Raw genomic sequence first — 22,500 nt, 5'->3', positions numbered from 1 at the left:
GCAGTGAGGTGTAAATCAGGCTCCGCTCTCTCTCTCTCTTTAGCCCACAGAGTATATGACTGACATCCACTCGTGTGTAAATGAGTCTTATGGGGGGAGGGAGGGAGGGAGCATACTCCCCCCCCCCCTCCCCCTCCTCCTCCTCTTGGGGATTAGCACGAGCTCCTTGGTCTATCTGCATGTGAATGGTGTGTCCCCTCCTCCCCCCCCCCCCCTCTCTCTCTCTCTCTGTCTCTCTCTCTGTGTCTCTCCTTCACTCTTGCTCTCACACACATCGGGGAAAGAGGCAGCAGAAGAGTGAGAGGCAGAGAGTGAGAGGTAGAGAAGGAAAGAGAGAGTGAGTTTAGTGAGAAAGAGAGAGAGAGAGAGAGACAGTTACACCTCTGATCGTTGTGTGGGATCCATCACTTCTTCTTCTCCCGCCGGACAAACTTTTCCCAGAGAGGAGGAGGAACGATAGCAGAGGAGTAACGATAGCAGAGGAGGACAAGAGGGGACGTTTATTTTGTTGTTCCCCTCCATGCCTGTGCTGCGTGCGGAGGGGCCTTCTCTCTCCGGGTGGCTGTGAACCGTCTTGCCGAGGAAGCCGTGGAGAGAACTGTTGTGTTTTGTGAATGAGAGAAGGTAGGAGTTACTACCCCCACCCCCACCCCCACACCCCCGCTTTTTGTGTACTTGGTGTTACCCGGGCCGCGGGGTTCTCGGCGGGCTGCGTTCAATGCCCTCAGCTATAACAATGAGGCCCTGACAGGATCGGTCCACTTCAGCACGGGGCGGGAGGGAGATGGAAGATGGAAGGGGGGGGGGGGGGTTGGGTAGAGGTAGGGAAAGCTTCTGCCTTGTCTCAGTTAGCATGCACTTTCTTTTTTTTTGTAAGAGAGGAGCGGAATTTTGAAGTTCTTCAAAGTGGGGACCGCTCCTTTTGAGCGTCACATCTCGGAAAGAGGCCTGGAACAAAGTCAACTCAAGCCGGGCGTTAATTGATAAATGTTTGAATTGTCAGGCTGTTGCTATGCAACTGCCCCCCACCCCCCCGTTTCTTTTTCTTTTTTTAACAGCAAATGTCCGGTCACACGGTCACAGACACTCTGAGGTGCTCTTTCTTAAACGGTGCTGGCTGGGGACCCATATGGGGGTCCCGGGTCCGTCAGGTCTTCTGACAGGGGGGGGGGTCACCAGACAAAGAACAGAATGCTGTGTTGTTGCATGCGTTGGTTCCTGACTTTGCTGCTGCAAAACCCCAAACCACATTTTTTTATCAGGACGACACAAGCAGTGTGTGTGTGTGTGTGTGTGTGTGTGTGTGTGTGTGTGTGTGTGTGTGTGTGTGTGTGTGTGTGCGTGCGCGTGTGTGTGTGTGTGTGTGTGTGTGTGTGTGTGTGTGTGTGTGTGTGTGTGTGTGTGTGTGTGTGTGTGCAACTGGTGTTGCAGCATGCATGGCATGGCATGCGGCGTGCTAGTAGCGTGCATGTGGTTTCTTTGCCCATGTGCTGCAGGAGGTTATCAGAGCACCATCTCGGGGACTGATAAAACTTGTAAAGAGTTTGCTGTTCAGAAACATATCCCTGAATGTTATCTTGCAGCAACACAGGCGAGCTGCAGCCAAAAGATATATAGCGTAGTTCACTTGTTGTTGTGTAGTCTTGGACCTAATTCTTCAAGTTACTCTATTCAGTCGGTGATTAAATGCTTCATGTTATTGGATGGTTGCTTTATTTGACGAACTAGTTTGGAGGATTCGGTTATGTTCAAACTGCGGTAGTATTCCATCATAGTCTTTGTGATTGATGTGTTTTGTTTCAAGGATCAAACATTTAGACTAGGACACCCATCTGATAAGATGGGTGTGTGTGTGGGGATATTTTTTTTTTTTTATCTCTTGTACATTTACCTTTTCTAGATAGCTTTAGGTATTGACAAAATAGACATTCTTGTATGATTCTCTAGTTGTATTTACTTGTAAATGGTGACAATTAGCTGTCCTCTGGGGCAGGGGCGTCCCCAGGAATTACATTTAGGGCATGCAAGATTTTTTTTTTGCACCCCCACTATTACCCCCCCCCCAAAAAAGAAATTTCAACTCAATCGAAAACCGGCGAAAGTGGCCGTTTTCAAGATGTTTTGGCCATTATCTCTGGAACGGAAGGTCCAATCTGCTCAGTTCAAAGCTTGTTGGAATGCGTGACTTTGAGGACATTAAGCACGCATGACACCTTTTCGGGTTATTTGTGTTTTCTAGGGGAGGGTGAGATCTTAGTTGGGCCTGCCCTGCCTCTACAGTGGGTACGTACGCCACTGCTCCGGGGGTCCCTCGGGCCTCATGTTGAACACCACTTGCTCTAAAAGCACCTGTTGAGGTGCGGTCTAACCTTGCACAGCATATGATTCACTGGTACGTTCAGGTTGAGGAATACGCCCAGCTGATGATGATGACATACATATAGTCTGATTTGTACTTTGACATCTGTGATGATGCCACAACATGACGAAAGGTTTCTTTTAAAGTTTTTTAATCAAGCATGATGTGAGTCAGCTGGACCATGCTTGAGCATGTCGGTGGTTGCTGTTTTGGCTGGTATCAGACGTTGAATCACTCTCCCTTGTTCTCTCTGTAGTTTGTTCTTCATCTCAGTCAAGTCCCCATCTGTGACCTCACTCTCTGCTGTAGGTCTAGATCAGCAGCTGATCAGGAAACCACAAGTGGTGGAAAAAGTACTCAAATTTTTTCATCAAAATGTACTTAAAGTACCAAAAGTTTTTTAAAAAGTACTCATTATGCAGAATGTCCCGTTTCACAAGTTTTCAAATGTATAAAAATATTTTGAAAACAGCAGATCTACAAGCTCACAATGCGACGCATTGTGAGCTTGTAGATCGGCTATTTTCAAGTGGCCGAAATGCACACAGAGATGAAGTGGTTAATGAATGTTTTGTAATAATAATTCAAATCTACAAAATAAATAGTAACTAAAGTACTCAAATAATTGTAGTGGAGTAAAAGTGCAATATTTGCCTCTGAGATGTAGTGGACCTACTCCAGTAAAGTAAAAGTACTATACTTACTTAAGTACTATACTTGAGTAAATGTACTTAGTTACTTTCCACCACTGGAAAGCACTTAAGTTAGTGACAAATAAAACCTTGCTGTATTTTTAATGTCATATATTGAAAATAAAAGAAAGCGTAGGTTAGCCCATTCCTATTTGTATGATGGCACTGACTCGACTTTGTTCACAGAAACATGGCACTGTGTGCGTCTTACAATTGTTTATGTAATATCCCACATTCAAGAAACTAAAGCTTACTCTGTTGTTGATGCATTTGTAAAGTCCCTCTGGATATGGATGATGGTAACTAAATGTTTATGAAAATGACCCTAGTAGTGGATTCGATCTGGCTGGTGCATAATGAGTTGCATAATAGAGCCATTTGGAGAAAGAAAAACATTTAAGGGGACCCGTTGTTTACAAAGGATCACCATTCACACCTTCCAAATGCTCCGAAATGATGGCTTTGCACCTCCCGACCCCCTGCCTCTCAAGTCAAATGACAACATTAGCACCTCTAAAGAACACTGGGAGAGGCTCATTTGCACAATGTTCTGCCTTCCTGGGTGTTGATCTCTTGAAAATGGGTTTTTAAACCACTTTCAACCTGATGTCCCTATTTTGGCCATTCCAAATGTTCACAAAAAATCGCTGATGTGATCTTGTAGATGAACTATTTTCACACGACACCATCATACAATTAAGTGCCTGGTTAACTTGCTTGTGTCTGAATTATTCAAAGTGTTTAGGAGATCTCTAATACAACATGTAAAACATTCTAGAAATGTTTTACACGGCTGGGTTGAATGCTCATTTCTGATTGGTTAATCGCAGCATTCTGCCGTCTGTTATATCTCGATTGCGGACACAGCTGTGATCAACAGTAACAAACCGTTTACTATCAGCTCAATCACAACACCTGTAGCAACTGTAGAATCTAACAGACTATTTTCTTTAGCAGAAGCAATGAAATCCTGTTTAAATCAATGAAATCATTTTTGTTGTTATACTTTGTGTCAAATAATTGATTAGTTTATTAAGTAGCCACGTAATAAGAGCGTTAATGAACAACAAGGCGGTCATTATTGAGACATAAACCCCTTCGGGGTGATGATACAAGACCGGCATCACCCTCGTCAGGGTTTATGTCTTAATAATGACCGCTTCACTGTTCACTATCGCTTAATGAAGCTCACGACTTCAAAGCATATTTCGTTGTGTTGAAACATTTTTAATCTAGTCTTGGGATGTAAATGAACTCGAGCTAACTTTCATTTAATGAACTCTCATCACACTTGGTTTGAAGCTTTCTCTCTCTCTCTCTGCTGTCTCTCTCTCCGCCTTCACGGTAGAATAGTCATCATTTACCACATGAACCCTGTAGCGTCCCTATTCTGAGGCAAACATTCGTCGAAAATAGTTGATCTACTGTACAAGCTGAAGAGAGATTTAGTGTAGACTAGGGAAAAGGGATGGGGGCCTAGTATAGGTCTCTGGGAGCTATACTCCGGTCAATGAAGTATATAGGGTGGTTAGACAGACAGCAATAAGTGAAAAACATACAGTGTATACCCAACACAAAATGGCATTGCAGCTTTCATATCGTTGCAGAAACCTCTTATCTCCGAATTGTATTTTTTTCAGTTTTTTTCGTAAATTAATGTCCTACTTCATCATACTACAGCGTCACACAAAAGCATCAAAAGTAGCATATCCACAAGCTCGAAACGCGGCTCGAAACGCAGCGCGAAGCGACGCGTTTTGAGCTTGTAGATCTGCTACTTTTGATATTTTTCAATTTGAATCCTGAAAAGTAACAGTTTTGGACATATGAGGTTTTCCACCCCACAGAGACGATATTCAAGTTGGATTGGTTTAATTAAAACAAGGATTAGTTCAATTTTAACATTTCCATATGATTTATTTAGTGGATGGCAGGAGGATATCATAAATAGGGATGCCACCGAAAAAATATATATTTTGAATATTATATATTTTGTGGCGGTCTCCAAATTCATTTTGAATAGTCGAGAAAATCTTTGCCAGGGCAGTAGAATATTCTAATTAGATTTTTTAACAGTTACGTGCATCCCTAAAATCATAAACGGACACATCACAACATGGCTGTTGGTGAAAGCACGCGTTGTTGTGGAAATATTGAACCTGGGGGCTGCAGCAACCGCAGTGTCAGTGTGTATAACCACCTACACTGTAGATTCGAACCCGGATCTGCTGAACAGGGAAACCAAACATACCGCTCAGTCAGAGGGGAACCCCCCCCCCCATCCCCCCATCCCCAGACAAGGCTACTCTGCTACATATATCTCCATAATACGATGTGTCAGAATGACAAAACATTCCCCTTTTAATGTTTACATTGCAAGGTGAATCTCTCTCTCTCTCTCTCTCTCTCTCTCTCTCTCTCTCTCTCTCTCTCTCTCTCTCTCTCTCTCTCTCTCTCTCTCTCTCTCTCTCCCTGGTCTCTGGGGCGTTTCGTTTGTCTTCCCTGAACAAACGCAGTGTCTGTCAGTGTGTCTTGTCTCCTTCTCTCGGCGGTCCGGGGTCTCGTCCTCCTGGGATGCCTGTGTTTGTCTTTCTCATGCATCTCCACCACACACCGCTCCGCTCTGCACATAGTGCTGTGTGTGTGTGTGTGTGTGTGTGTGTGTGTGTGTGTGTGTTCTAACTTTTCTCTTACATTTTGGTTTTCTTTCTTTCTGTCTCTATATCCCTGTCTCTTCCTCCTCACTCTCCATTTGCTTCTCTATCTATCTGTCATTTCCTGACACACACACGCACGCACGCACGCACGCACGCACGCACGCACGCACGCACGCACGCACGCACGCACGCACGCACGCACGCACGCACGCACGCACGCACGCACGCACGCACGCACGCACACACACACACACACACACACACACACACACACACACACATACACACACACACACCACTCTCTCTCTCTCTCTCTCTCTCTCATTCTGTCCTGACAGCACCAATTGGTTCATCAGGATTAGTCCTTGTGCTGCTGTTGGAGTTGAGTATTTATAGCTGATCAAATTATGGTGATGGCCTATGACTTTGACTTTAGCCATGCAGTGTGTGTGTGTGTGTGTGTGTGTGTGTGTGTGTGTGTGTGTGTGTGTGTGTCCGTGGTGAAAGACAGGCTGAGCCGGATGGCAGTATCAGACTCTTACAGTAACAGAGGAACTAGTTGAGACATGGTAAATGTGCCAGTCACATACACACGAGCGTGCGTGCGCGCACACACATACACATACACACAGAGAGCTTGGTTTCACAACTATGGTCAATCCACTGCAAGCGAGTGTTTTCTCACCCCCACCCACTCTCTGTCTCGGTCATGACTTTCCAGTGAGACAGCATGACACTTCATTTGTTTGTGTGTGTGTGTGTGTGTGTGTGTGTGTGTGTGTGTGTGTGTGTGTGTGTGTGTGTGTGTGTGTGTGTGTGTGTGTGTGTGTGTGTGTGTGTGTGTGTGTGTGTGTGTGTGTGTGTGTGTGTGTGTGTGTGTGTGTGTGTGTGTGTTTGTGTGCCCACACGGAGGTATACAGTAGCATTCTCAGGGTGATTTCCAGAGCTGACCAATAATCCTCTTAAGGTAGCTCTCCACTAAACAGACCACTGCAGATTACTACAGACTGGCAGTCAGTCGAATGAAGTCAGGAGATCAGCAAGGTTGCTCGGTCGACTTCCGACGCTTGGCTACAACTTGCGACCCGACACGATAGTGTAGTGTACCCACCGCCCATTCTACGGCAGCTTTCCAACGCTTACTGCCGCCGACGTCGGTTGCGGAGGAGAGCTACCGTTACACAGACAGTCAGACTGACAGAGTGGTGTACTGCTGTGTCAGCTTGCCTAATGACACTAAGAACAGGTGTACTCACATTCACTGTGATTTCCTACATACATACAGTACATACAGTACATACAGTACATACAGTACATACAGTACATACAGTACATACAGTACATACAGTACATACATACCTACCTACATACCTACATACATTCACACACACACACACACACACACACACACACACACACACACACACACACACAAATTTCCGCTTGACAGCAATCATATGCTGTATACACCTGCCTGTAATAACCTGCTGTCCAACACAAATAAGCACGCTATCTGGGCCTTTTCTCACCAGCTAGTGGCGGAAGTTATTAGCAGAAATATGTTGGCACCAGAGGTAACTGTGATTTTCTCTTCCTCTTTTGACAAACGACCAAGTTATATTGTCTCTCATAGCATCATATCCTTCTTAAAGTGAAACCATCACGTTTTTCAACATTACCTCTATACATTTATTGTAGGGATACTGTTCCATTGGCTGCCATAGTGCTAAGTATATAATGTGTCGCTGAAACATGTGCTGGCAAAGTTATACTGAAAAGTAAAAAACTGCAACCTTTACTTGATGGTTGTCAAATCCAACATGCTCTTTTGGCAAATGTGTATGCCTGATTTCCAGACTGTGCTGTATGTGGCAGTCTAAACTATGCCAAAGGGCTAAAGACTGACTTAAGACAGCTTAGACTGTGATGAACGTGCGCAGACGTTACGACTCTCATGATTTGGCCGGGTATGTTGTCATTTTGATGAATGTATATCTCGGTGTTAATCTAACATATATTAGATACTTGTGACGGTGTACTGTATTAGCTTGAGTGCAGTTGGCTAGTAACGGTACATATCCCATAAGCCGGAGAGACAGGAGCATTGTAATTGGCTAGTTATGTTCCCATAGCCCAGTGATGCCAAAGCATTCTTAAGTGGGACCCAAGCCCCCAGAACCCAGTGGTTGCATTGAAGCGCATTGGAACATGCTGGCCATTCATAGGTACTGTAGCATGGGCCACTGTAAATGAACGAGCGAAAACGGTTTTGACCAATGGGCTCGACTCAGGAGCTTGCGCACGGGGCTGCGCACCGAGGTGACTCAAAACGCGTCACCAAAACGCGGCGCAGAAGCCCCAAAGTAGGCCTCGCCCATCACATTTCACAACCCAGAAGAAGGGGTGATTTCGGCCCATGCGCTGGCTGAGCAACTCAATGCAAGTGGATGGGAGGGGATATCCGGTGCCCTCTCTATTATTTTTTACTTTATGGTGGGACCACAGTGTATCTGTGTAATTGTCACTGAACAGAATATGGTGGTCGTGGTCCTGTGTGCTAGCTGAATGGACTACTTAAGTATCCTGAAAATGAAGTTAATAGTGGTGTGTGCATGTTTAACCCATTAAGACCTGAGGCCGTGTCTAAAAAAATTCAAAATCCTAAAACAAATTGTGAAAAAAATATTAAAAAATTTTTTTTCACGATTTTTAAAAAATAGCAGATCTGCAAGCTCGTAGCGCGGCACTCGGTGCCGCGCTATGAGCTTGTAGATCTGCTATTTTTGAATAGCCGAGAAATCTAAAGTGACACAGATGCGTTCCAGGTCTTAATGGGTTAATGTGTCTGTCCAATGTTCTGTGATCAAACCTGGCACTTGGACTGTGTCACATGTCATCTCCTCTATACCTTCCTGTCTGTCTTCACTGTAATGTCCGGTAATTAAAAGTAATGAAGTCATGTCAAAGAGAGAGAGAGAGAGAGAACGAGAGGGAGATTGCTGTGGCTTTGGACTTCAGACTTCAAAGCTAACTGTGTTTCTTCTGCCTGAGAACACCACATACCACAGCACCTCACAACACACTCTGATAGTTCATATATTAAGGTGCACGGATCAAAGGGACAGATGGGGGGTGTGTGTGTGTGTGTGTGTGTGTGTGTGTGTGTGTGTGTGTGTGTGTGTGTGTGTGTGTGTGTGTGTGTGTGTGTGTGTGTGTGTGTGTGTGTGTGTGTGTGAGTGTGTGTGACAGAGAGAGAGAAGGGGAGGAGAGTGGGAGAGAGGGGAGGAGAGAGAGAGTGAGAGAGCAAGAGAGAGAGATAGAGAGAGAGAAACAGGATTGATCTTAAGAGTCAACGATCAAACATGCAGCCTGACCTTTGTGTGTACAGTACGGCTGTGTGTGTGTGTGTGTGTGTGTGCACACGCGCGCGCGTGCATGCATGCGTGTCTGTTTGCGTGAGTGAGTGAGTGAGTGAGAGGGAGAAAGGCTGTGTGTGTGTGTGTGTAATTGTGTTCTGTTTTTCATTTAGTTCCATCTTGTACCATTGTTACTCCCTACACAAGAAGACCAAATGGTTTCTTCTCAAAGGTTCAGCATGCAGTAATAATAATGGTTATTCCATTTGCATTCTCAATGCAAACATATACATGACTACGTCATGCCGAGTAGAGGGTGTGTTTACGTGAGAGATGTTGTCATTCTAAATTCATTCTGGGTTACCATGACAACACAACATACAGCACCAATACATACGAAACAATAAAGTAAACTATATGTCATATTTGACGGCCAAACCTTTCACGCCTATTAAGCGGCTTTTACACATCATATAAATGCATACATGTGCCTGTGTGTACATGGCATGCCATTCTCTCATATTGACTTTCTATTATAGTGTACACCACACTTTAGTGTGTGCGTAACCACCTGGATTCGAACCCAGGTGTCCGGGAAATCAAATCAATGTAATCCTCTCCTGACCGAGGGAGTCATTTGGCTTATGGGCTCAGGGCAAGGCTTCTCTGCTGCACCCCCCCCCCCCTCCCCCCCACACACACACACACAGAAACCTTTTCCTGGACGAGCCCCCAAATAACTTAGACCTATCTACTAGTCCATTGGCTCTCAAAGTGGGTCCTTGGGGGGGATACCAGGGGGTCCCCAGCTAAATTAGTTAAAATAGCGTCACAACCACTTTAACCATATTTTATACTTTGGTTATTTTTTCAAAAATAGCAGATCTACAAGCTCATAGCGCGGCACAGATTGCCGCACTATGAGCTTTGTATATCTGCTATTTTTGAAAAATCTCAAAAATGTTTGCAAATCTTTCAATCTTTTTTTTAAAAGGCGAACATTTTGAACTAAAATCTTTGCTTCTGGGGGTCCCTGGCACAACACATTTTCAGGTGGGGGTCCGCGGCCAAATACATGGGAGTCCTTGGCACGAAAAAGTTTGAGAACCACTCAACTTCTATGTTTTTGGCAGACGTTGTGTCATTTGACTAGAACCGAGGTCTTGTTTTTCTAGATGTGTGTGTGTGTGGATGTTGATTATTTTAAGTGTTTTTTTGTTTAATTGCTACGTTGCTGTGAGGTGTTCCTCAAAATCTAAAGTTCCCCGTGTCTCTCCGCAGAAACGGCGAAAGTGTCGGAGACGGACACGCCCACCGCCATGGAGGAGAGAGAGGCGGAGCCGGAGAGAGCCGCGAGGGGAGAAGAGGGAGGAGGAGGAGGAGGAGGAGGAGGAGGGAACGAGCGAGAGAGCAACGGACAGACGCCGGCCCAGAGCGTCGTCGACACAGCGACCCCCGTGGTCGCCAGCAGCGACCAGACGCCCAGCGGAGAGAAAGAGGAGAACTCTTCGGAAGCAAAAGTGGAGGAGGAGGAGGAGAAGAAGAACGATGGCGTGACAAACATAGAGGTGGAGGTGGAGAAAGAGCCGGTTATCCCGGCGTGCCGGCCCGCGCCCACGCCCACGCCCGGGGTGGGGGTGTTGCGGGGTAGTGAACTGTTTGGCTATGTGGGCATCGAGGCCGTGCTGGACCAGATGAGACGCAAGACCATGAAGGCCGGCTTTGAGTTCAACATCATGGTGGTGGGTGAGTAATCAGCACATGCACACAGACGCACCCACATTATACACAATGTAAAAAAAACACTGTTGACCACATGAATCCTGTATACTCTGACCAGTGGTCCCCCGAGGGGTCTGTCCATCCATGGCCCGTTACGCCAGTGGTTCTCAACCTGTGGGTCTGTACCCCCCACATGATGATAGTAAAGTGACAGTTTAAAAATAAATGAAAGAAAAAAGACAATTACTGCATCAAAAGTAATTAAAGGAGAATTCCGGACATTTTAAGTGTTATCTTTGATGTGTCGTTACTCACCTACCGACGTAAACAGTGGCATTGTTTATTTCCAGATATTCCCCTGTCGTCATATTTTCAACCTCCTCCGTTGTCATAATGGGAGCGCGTGTCATAGGGAAATTCGTCTATTATAACCGATGCAAAGTTATTTTTTTCTCTACTACTACTCATTGTGGAGTCTGATGATAGTCAAACATGCAGTGAAAGTTCCTGAGAGGCTACCGCTAATGACGAACGAGCTAACGCTAGTTGCTTGTTTCTCTCCCAGAACCTGGCAACTTGGTGTTGCCATGTTGAGAAACAAGCAACTAGCGTTAGCTCGAATTTCCCTATGACACGCGCTCCCATTATGACAACGGAGGAGGTTGAAAATATGACGACAGGGGAATATCTGGAAATAAACAATGCCACTGTTTACGTCGGTAGGTGAGTAACGACACATCAAAGATAACACTTAAAATGTCCGGAATTCTCCTTTAACAAACAACATTATATAAACTGGTCAAACATTGGCCAAATTGTCAAATAACATACGAAACAACAACGAAAGAGGAAAACATTTTGAAAATAGCTGATCTACAAGCTCACGAGGCCTCGCAACGCGAGGCCTCGTGAGCTTGTAGATCTGCTATTTTCACAATATTTATCTGTGGAACCGAGTCAAACTAAATGTAATGCCTCAACTCCTACAATTCCAAGTGCTTGTCAGGGAAGGGGGGGGTCCCCAGTTCAAATGTGACTGCGTAGACCTGCTATTTTTTGCAGAATGCCCGCCAATTAGGACCAGAATAGGGATGCTAAGATTCACGTGGTTACTTTGCGTAACATGTATGTTAACAGATTTCTGTATATACAACACACACACACACGTCGCACGCACGCACACACACACACACACACACGCACGTCGCACACACACACACACACACACACACACACACACACACACACACACACACACACACACACACACACACACACACACACACACACACACTTCACTGGGTGGTATTCCTTTTTGCAAGTGCGTTTTGTAGGTGGAGAGTGAGTAGATCACTCCACGTTGGGTTATTGAATGAGGATTTAGATAATGGGAGGAAAGGATTACATTACACATCAAAACATTGATAATAACATGTTGCAATACCACAGGATGAGGAAGGATTCAGCATACTCAGGCGTACCTGTGTGACTTTGTTGATTGAGAGAAATGTTTGAACTGGTTTTTATTTCATTCATTCAATATGCTTCATGGGCTTGGATGTTGCATGAGTGTGATAATGGCAGAAAGAAATTGCACGGACAAAAACTGAAGAGGAAACAAATGTGGGGAGATTTCTCTGGTACTTGAAGCATTCAGGCTTTGCACCCGTGGTTCTCAACAGCAACACCTACAAACATGCAAAAAAAAGTATGCAAAAGATAAAAGGTGCTGAACGGAAGAACATACTAAAATCGAAAAAACTGAGTCTGCACTCTCCATCTTGATCATGATCCAGTGTGCAGTTTTTACAAAAGCTACAAACACAAATGACTATTTCATGAAAACTATCAAGTGTAAAATAAGTATGCACTTTATTAAGGCTGCTTTTTTTAGTCAGCAAAAGTGGAAGGAAACAGGAAAGAGAAGATGGAGAGCGGTGGTGACATGATGTGACACAGAGCCAGTACAGGTTCAAACAACGGCGCTTTCACTGCGTCTGTGCTTACACAGCATTAGCCAGGCTACAGATGAAAATAGATAGTTTTCTGCTGTCCGTATGCCTAATTTGGTTGCTTTTGGCCCGGTGTGGAGATGATGACTGATTTGTACTCGTGGCCTAGTATTGTGCACTGAAAATAGCCGATTTACAAGGTCACAACAACAACACGGCTATTTTTGCCACGTGACAACACTGCCATGCAACCAAGTATTACATATTTCAGTGTCTCTGCTGACTGAAATGATGTAGGTTCAGGGTAATAAGACAGTATATAGGAGACAGGCTGCACAGTGGAGCCTCAGGGGTTTCCCTGTCAACCACAAACACTCTCACACAGGCTGATGTGCCAGCAAGCCCTTTCCTGTTCACCTGCGCTTCCTGTGGGTGAAAAACCTCAGTGCTCAGTGCCACGTGTGTGTGTGTATGTGTGTGTGTGTGTGTGTGTGTGTGTGTGTGTGTGTGTGTGTGTGTGTGTGTGTGTGTGTGCGTGTGCGTGTGTGTGTGGAGGCGTAACCTAGCCTATGAATGCTGAAGTTGCAGTAATCACCTCCAGTTATAAGCTGAAAACAGAGATGTTATGATTGCCGATGCCGAATAATCCTGGCCTATAGAGTGTCAGTGGAGACCTAATCTAGATGATGGGAGATCCCTGCCTGCGATGCGTCAGGGGAAACGTAATGTTGTTAGAACAGCGGCGAGGACAGAGGCTAACAAACCTACGCCTACTGCTTTTAAAAAACGATCATATCACTGACCAAAATATGAAGGACCGCCCCAAAAGACTTTGGATTGGTTCTGCAGTGCATTTCTTTTTAAACAGAATATGTGAGATTGTCCTCAGTCTCTAGCTGCAGAAAAAAAAGTGTTTAGAGATTGACTTGAGTCTATCATTGAACCAGGCTGTTCATTTGTGAGTTTAACCACTTTGTTGTACATCAAATGGCAAATATAGCAGATGTACAAGCTCAATGCAACGCATTGTGAGCTTGAAGGTGTCCTTTTTTTGGTTGATCTATTTTCTTGAAACGTTCACCCATTTTTGCTGAATGTTTGTCCATTGCCCAGAATGGGGGTGGTAGGGTTCATGCGGTTAAAGGCATGTGAGTGGTTATGTTCTAAAAAAACGACCTTTTTTTGTTGCGATTTTACAATTGTCTTTGGCATTTATGCTTGAGTGTTTTAGAGAGATGGGAGACCTATAGGGCAGAGAGAGTGAGTGGAGCCATGCGAGACAATTTAATTCAAAGGAGCAAGAAAACATGACAGGAGTTGGATTCAAACTCATGGTCTTTGTTGCAACCCATAGGAAGCATACTGTCCGAGCCACCAGGCACCCAATGTTCTGCACTACTTTGGTACCACTGTGAACAGGGCTCTGGTGTGAATGGGTGGGCTTCGACTCAAAGAATTGCCATTCTCCAGTTGCATGGTGGTGCTAACGCTGGTCCGAGCCAGCATCCTGGCTCCTTACCACAAAGCTCTGCTGGCCTTTGTTTAGAACACCTGCTGCTTTGGCTTTTGACATAAACACGCGCGCGCGCACACACACACACACACACACACACACACACACACACACACACACACACACACACACGCACACGCACACACATGCTCCTATTCATTGTCCCCTTTATACAAGATGCGAGTTTATAATTATGTGCATCAGCTACTACTGTGTGTGTGTGTGTGTGTGTGTGTGTGTGTGTGTGTGTGTGTGTGTGTGTGTGTGTGTGTGTGTGTGTGTGTGTGTGTGTGTGTGTGTGTGTGTGTGTGTGTGTGTGTGTGTGTGTGTGTGTGTGTGTGCGTGCGTGCGTGCGTGCGTGCGTGCGTGCGTGCGTGCGTGCGTGCGTGCGTGCGTGCGTGTGTGTGTGTACCTGCTGTGTTGTGTTGCACCAGAGCCAACATTCCTCACGGGGCCTTTTTACTTCTTGTTCTCACATTCAAAACAAGACACACCACACACTCTGGGCCAATCACAGCGCCCCGAGGCCTTATGCCTGTCCAATCACAGAGCCGGATGGGCGTGGCTGGCGTATACGTTTAGAACCAATGAGCGAGCGTGGAACGATGGCCAGCAGGTCACCGAAGCTGGCTGGAGAGCGTCTGAAAGGAGACTTGTTGTTGTCGTTGGAATAGGTTGTTTTTGTTGTTTGGTGGAAGTTGTTTTTTAAAGATTATTAGGACTCCCAAACTCTTGTTTTGAATCGCTCTCTTTCTCTCGCTGTCATACTCTCTGCCTTTCCTGTGTTTTTAAAACGTAGCTTTTCAAAAAGTAACCATATATTTATCCACTTATACACTTATACCGTCCCTATTCTGGGCATGTCATTGCGAACATTCAGTAGAAAAGGGAAAACACCGCGACAATCTACGATCTACAAATTTACAATCTAATCCAACCCATTTTATTTATATAGCACAACCAAAGAGCAGTACAGAAGATCTAAAAAAAAAAGCTAAATACACTACATCAGCAAAAAAACACACAGTAAAATAAGAAACAAAATTAAACTACAACAAAAAAAGAAACATCACTATAGAACACCAGACTCAGCAGCGTCAGCAGACAGTGAATCAAAGCAAAGACCTCAGAACGCATGTGAGTGTTCGCCGAAGAGTAGAGGTGGGCAGGGGGGATAGACCCCCGGCAGACCTGGGTCAACAGAGTATCTATAGGGTTTAAGTGGTTCATATTCACCTTGCATAACTGTTGTAGTCCTGGGTTTCCAGAAGGTTGCATACATACACACCCCCGTTTCCTGTCCTGGTTCATTGTCCCATGCTGTAGCTTCATTTGATTGGTTTGGCAGCAGATTTGAACCGGAAACACATATCGTCTCTGTCAGGGGGAAACCTCATACGTCCAAAACTGTTACTTTTCAGGATTAAAATTGAAAAACACAAAAATCAGCAGATCTCCAAGCTCGAAACGCGTAGCTTTGCGCCGCATTTCGAGCCACGTTTCGAGCTTGTCGATCTGGTACTTTTGATGCTTTTGTGTGACACTGTAGTTATGAACAAGTAGGGCGTTAATCTACAACAAAAACACAAAAAGTTAGAATATGGAGATAAGAGATTTCTGCCAGACAGCAACGATTTGAATGTGTCATTTGACTGCAGTTATGCACCGAGCACAGTGCCCCCCTCTAACCCCCTGAAGGACCACTGTGGGTCCTCGGACCCCACTTTGAGAACCACTGGTGTATTGTACAATAGCAGACAGCAGAGTCGTGTCTGTGCATCTGTGGATAAGACGACATAACGTTGGTTTTTCATTGGAAGACAGGAAGTAAGCTGCTGTTAGGAGGATGTGGTTTCCATAGCCCTGGGGCTGTCTGCACTTTCCTGCTGCACACACACACACACACACACACGCACACGCATCACATTATGTGGGCATTCAGGTCGTCTTTGGTGGAGTTTTTCTCTTCTCAAAATGACGAGTAGTCAGATTACCACACGCTTGGTTCTTTATTGACATACTTGCCACGGTAGTAATGGGTTGTTTAGATTGTGTGTGTGTGTGTGTGTGTGTGTGTGTGTGTGTGTGTGTGTGTGTGTGTGTGCGTGTGCGTGTCTGTCTGTCTGTCTATGTGTCTGTAATATTGTGTAGTGCATGTCGGTACAGCTCCACACACACTGTCATGGTGACATCACTAATCACAACTTAAAGGGGATTACAAGACTCAGGCATGTGACAGCAGAGATCACACCTGACGGTGACACTGAGCATGATGTGTGTGTGTGTGTGTGTGTGAGAGAGAGAGAGAGAGAGAGAGAGAGAGAGAGAGAGAGAGACGCACACGCACACGCACACGCACACGCACACACACACACACACACAGAGAGTGAGACAGAGAGTGACAGAGACACTTAATAATGACATGATACTGTCTGTGTGACTCACTGATGACATCACCAGTAACCCCAGGGGACAGCCTTATGATGTAAAAGATGAAAGACAGAAAGGTGGAATGTTTTCACACTCTTCATGTTCTAATGATATTGTGAAAAGTGAAAACTTATATAATATGTTTCAGTATAGAAAGACGGTCTAGGTGATTGTAGAATAGAGTAGAACAGAATTTAAATGATTTGAATAGAATAGAATAGAATAGGGCATAGCAGTGGCGGCCATTTTGTGGTGCCACAGATAGAAAACCCATTCATTTTTCAATGTCAATTCAGTCCAGTCAAGAACTCTGCTTTTTCAAATGAGAGAACTTATGAAAACATGCTCTTTTTGCCAAAGAACATTATATGAGCCTTGTTTGTCCACCCTGTCTGTGTCGATGTGTGCGTGTGTGTGCGCGCGCACACGTGCGTGTGTGTGTGTGCGTATGTGTGTGTGTGTGTGTGTGTGTGTGTGTGTGTGTGTGTGTGTGTGTGTGTGCGTGCGTATGTGTGTGTGTGCGTGTGTGTTTGTGTGTTGAAGGTGGTGGGTTTTAAAATGTTACATTATGAACAGTATTTATTTGGATGGAAATTCCCACAGTTTTTTAAAGTTTTGTTTGTCTTTTCATGTATTTCATGGTACAAAGTGAGCGTTGACTTGACCTGGGTGTCTCTTGTGTGTGTGTTTGTGTGTGTTTGCAGGTCAGAGTGGGCTCGGTAAGTCCACCTTGGTCAACACACTCTTCAAGTCCAAAGTCAGCCGCAAGTCCTGTACCCCTAACTACGAAGAGAAGATCTCCAAAACGGTCAAACTGCAGTCAGTCAGCCACAGTAAGTAGCACACACACACGCACACGCACACACACACACACACACACACACACACACACACACACACACACACACACACACACACACACACACACACACACACACACACACACACACACACACACACACACACACACACACACAGATCATTATGTGTAACTCAAGTGTATGGCAGAGCGTGCGCCACAACTATAATGACAACGACAGCGGTGAACAATATTGTCGGGATCAACTTTCAGAGCGATTTGATAAATGATACAAAACGCTGACAAACAATCAAAATCCATCATTCCAATTATAGTTATCATTCTCAGGGTTTGGACTGCCCTTAATGGTCCATTTTTAAATCACCCCTAATTACAGTGAAATTCTGTTGTGTGGTCAGGATGACGCGGTGGTACGACCATCCAAAACGAACGGCCAACGGCTCATTTGATCCCAGCAGTGGCCCTTAATTCTACAGCAGTGGTTCTCAACCTTTTTAGGCCGCAACCCCTCCCTCCCCCCCAAAAAAAAACATAATTTTGAACTGGGAACCACTGTATCTACAGTACGTGACATCCACACATACGTCGTGTTGTTAGCTTATAGAGCAGCATCTGTGGGCTGAGTCTCAGGTCCTTGTTTCTCTCTTATTATTCCGTTTGCTACATCCTCTTCTACTGCATAAGAACAGGAATCCTCACTTCTCCTTTGACCAGCTCCAACACATGGTCGACTTCTGTTTTCAACTGTTGTTAGCTTCCCGTTTAGCAGCTACACTAATGATGACTCATTCTAGGACGAGGTCAAGTTGAAAACAAATTCTAAACATTTTTCAAAAGAATTTCATGAATAAAAAAAAATCAAAAAAAAAAAAAAAAAAATCAAAGAAATTCCCTAAATTAGAAAACAAATTGTTTAAGAAGTAGTGAAAATAACAGATTTGCAAGCTCACAGCGCGGCGAGAAGCGACGCGTTGTGAGCTTGTAGATCTGCTATTTTCACTAGTTTGGGTCCCGGTTTCTCTTTTGGGTGTTGAGCTAAAACCTTTGGGAACCACTGGTTTAATGTGCGAGGATGCCATCAGAGCCAAACCAAGCCGGCCATCAAACAGAATTAGCTGAGCTGTCGCAGCCTTAACTTCATCTTTGTCCCTCCAGTAGGCCTGTGCAGGCATGGAAGAATAATTAATTTGCATCCGAAACTCGGGGCTCAAAACAGTCATTGTTCGTCCCCTCAAAGGCTCTGACGCAAATGAGGTAATTTGCTCCCAATTGGGCGAGAAGGCTCTCGTTGTGCATGCGGTGTCATTTCTAAAACCCACACAGCCTTCAGATGTGGCCAAAATCTAATCTGGAGCTTAGATGATCTAAAAAGGCTCGATTACCTTTGAGGGATGTTTTGGTTTTATTTGACAGAGCCGTGGTGATGAGTCACGTTCAAGCCCACGATGCCGTAATGAGTTTTTTTTGTGCCTGCCGTGCACACAGTAAAATCCCCAGCGTTTATTTATCCATTTTGTAACTCAGAGAATGTGCACATGCATGGACCCTTACAGGTACATTTGGTTACACTCACGAGTTAAATTAACACTGAGGATTGTGTGCCTGCTATAGTACGTGGCAGGGAGTTCCCAGGATACCACGGAACTTTGAATGATATGTTGACCGGCAGAAATTAGTGGTCGTGTGTGTCTTGTCTGTCTGTCTGTCTGGCTGGCTGTCTGTCTGTCCATCTGTCTCAATGTGTTTATGTGCTTTGTTTGGCCGAAATTGTCAGGTTAAGACATGAAATTATTATTTATCTCTCCTGTACTCGCTCACTCACACACAAGCACGCACGCACACACACAGACACACACACACACACACACAGTTAAACTTGAAATCCAGCCATACAGACGTGAAGCACACTTGACTCAAACTAACCTAAACACGACGTCTCTTTGAGGGAGGAATGCTTACTTTTTTTCTCCCCTTCTCCTTCCCGGCCTTCGCAAGAATGCGAGGCTGCAAAACGTGACATCTTTCATAAACATAGACTCCGTCGCTTTCACATGGGCTCTCTGAGAGCGTTGTGACTGCTGTGTCACACACGTACGTACGCGTCGCAGCGCACTCGGAGACAGTGATAAAACATGATGAAAAATGGCCCACGAGAAAACACTGTTACAATCCAGATCTCTCCTAGAGACCCCGGAGAAAATGTCAGTATGCTATATTCAACATGTAAGCCTTTACATGGTCATTGTTCAGAAGCACAAAGTCTTGTTAGCTTTTTTCCCCCACCAAGTATTTTACTTTCGTGACATTTTTAAGAGACAGCTAGTAAAGACAGAGAATCACATGCAACACAGATCTTGAGCTTATAGAGCTCTTGCACGGTAAAATCCATAGTTTTAAAGCCAGGAATGTGTAGATATTATGTCCTCTAGAATAGATGGGAGAGGGGTACATGCTACTGTTATACCCAGAATTTGATTATCCCATGTGGGAAACCGAACATGTGCCGCTTGTCCAGGGGACATAATGAGCTTCAGGCAGGGCTACTTGTCAACCAGATCTTACCCAACACCAAGGAGGCCACCTCCAAGCCCTACAGATGTGGTAGTCCAGTTTTGCATCTTATTAAGGCCACAAAACCTGAGGCCAGTGGGTCAGATGTGTCCCTCCATGGGATTTGAGACAGTGATACTGGCAGTCATCCACTGGTGACCAGTCATATTCCTAATATTCCTGGCGGCCTTTCATTTCCACCCGCTGAATATGTGACATGAATATGACAAAAGCTGCAGAATGTCATATCAAATCTATTGGTCTTGTCTGTCAAAGTTCACATTTGTTCAGATTTCATGCACAGATGAAAAGTCAATGCCTGTTCTGTGCAGCTGAGCTATATGAGTGATATGATGCCAGTTTTTTTAAAATGTGGGTTGGACTGTTGTGTCTGGCTGGCTCTGCTGCTCCAAAACAGTCTCACAACGCGTTGCCATGCGGAATTTGTGTCTATACTAACATGCCCCACAAAATGGTTTTTTTTTACCCCCCAAGGAGGAAAAAAATCCAAATGCAAAAACAATTGAGGAGGGAGAAGTTGGGAGACAACTGTACAATGCAAAAGAATAGTTTTAATGCCTTCAAACAGCTATATTTTTTGTTTTGGCAAACGAGCAAACAATTGGCTGAGTAGTCTGTAAGATTTTAAGCCAATTGTTTGTTCGTTAGCCTAAACAAAATAAAAAATTAGTCTCCCTCCTCAATAGTTTTTTGCATTACACTGACATGCCCAAAATAAGTATGGCAGGCCTAATGTGGTGGTTGAAGACAGTGGTGGAAAAAGTACTCACTTACTTAAGTAAAAGTATCATGTTGCAAATGTAAAAACACTCTGTTGCAAGTGAAAGACCGGTAATCAAAATGTACTTGAGTAAAAGTACACAAGTTTTGGCATCAACATATACTTAAAGTACCAAAAGTAAAAGTACTCATTATGCAGAATGTCCCGTTTCACAAGGTATCTATATGTACACAATTTATTAAAATCTTTTGAAAATAGCAGATCTACAAGCTCTAAAGTTTAAATATGGCTGAAGTGGTTAATCCATGTTTTGTAATAATAATTCAGATCTACAAAGTAACTAGTACCTTAAGTAAAAGTAAAAGTACCTTAAAAGTACAGCACTTGAGTACAGGTACTTAGTTACTTTCCACCACTGGTTGAAGTTGAAGTTAATGGAAGTACAACTGCTGAGTCTTCCACAGTATTTCTTCCCTCTGCACCGATGCTGACCTCATTGCCTGTAAATCCAGTTGCTTAGGGAAAGGAAAGACAGTTGCACAACCCTCACACAGCCTGCAGCTACTATAAAGGCTACTGGAAATCTAGTAAAAGACACAGTTTAAAGCGAGCTGTGAAGTAAGCTTACACAATCAGCTCTCCCGTTTACTCTACCGCCACCTCCACCTGTGTGTGTGTGTGTGTGTGTGTGTGTGTGTGTGTGTGTGTGTGTGTGTGTGTGTGTGTGTGTGTGTGTGTGGTGTGCGCGTGCTTTTGAGTCTCTTGAACCAACAACACGCCATGATAGGATGTCATATTATCATTCCTAACTCAGAAAATACTGCTAGCTTTTTTATCAAATACTGTTTTTAATCTAGCTGAAGCTACAAATACATAAACCTATTTTTTGTCAGGTAACGTTAACGTTTTCACATTTATAGGCACTCAGCTAAAGCTCCAATCCAGACGGATGTAAAGATAAATTCAGCGTCATGCCTCATGACTCTCTTGAACTGGACATATGATTGATGGTTCATTCCAACCAATTTTTGTATTTTTTACTTGATTTTTTGTATTTTTTACTTGATTTTTTTGTTTTTTTGTTTGTTTGTCTTGAATGAATTTGTTTTTGTAATACTGTATACTATATATAATACATGTTTTATTGCATTATGTATTGTTTGTAATCCTGTGGACCCCAGGAAGAGTAGCTGCTACTTCGGTGGCAGCTAATGGGGATCCCTATGAATAAATACAATAAAAAAATCGATGTTGTTGGTCAAACGTGGGAGCTCCTGATTAGATTACAGTCTCTTTACCTATTATAGTTCATCTAGCCACTCCTAATAAATGTTTGCAGAACAACTGCAAACTCCAAATCAACGTTGGCACAACAATATGTTGAAACAATATGTTCCGAATGTGGAAACCTTCCCCCCCCTCCCACACACACACACACACGGCAATATGTGGCTGGCGGAGAAGCGGACTAAAAACTGGAAGTGCTGTGGCAATCCTTTTAACAAATATTCCCGTGTGTGTAATGCAGAGCAAGCAGGTCTGCCCCTTTTATTGCAGGTTAGCGAACCCTCTCAATGATCGGTTTCCAAACTGGCCTCTCAGGCTTCCGCTGAGAGGAGATTCCTGTGTGCTTACTCCACATGGGAACGCGGCTCAAATGATAGTCTTTAGGCTGTCGCATGGTTTACCCCAGACCCAAACACACAC

The 22,500-nt window shown here is 44.4% G+C and overlaps 1 protein-coding gene across 4 annotated transcripts in view; it reads left to right on the top strand.

The window, feature by feature from the left end:
* The window catches only part of LOC308099316 (uncharacterized protein), a 114,138-nt gene that overhangs the window by 82,084 nt on the left and 9,554 nt on the right, over positions 1-22,500 (top strand). For all 4 annotated transcript variants that reach the window (XM_080448039.1, XM_080448040.1, XM_080448038.1 and 1 more), the window contains exons 6-7: positions 10,346-10,810; positions 17,386-17,514. In XM_080448039.1, coding sequence (XP_080304165.1) covers positions 10,346-10,810; positions 17,386-17,514 — 594 coding nt within the window. The remainder of the gene's footprint in view (positions 1-10,345; positions 10,811-17,385; positions 17,515-22,500) is intronic.

This window comes from Gymnoscopelus braueri (genome assembly GCF_963280865.1).
Source record: "Gymnoscopelus braueri genome assembly, chromosome: 13".
Taxonomy (NCBI): Eukaryota; Metazoa; Chordata; class Actinopteri; order Myctophiformes; family Myctophidae; genus Gymnoscopelus; species Gymnoscopelus braueri.
The sequence above is the reverse complement of the archived record's forward strand: the minus strand, read 5'-3'. Positions and strand labels throughout refer to the sequence as shown.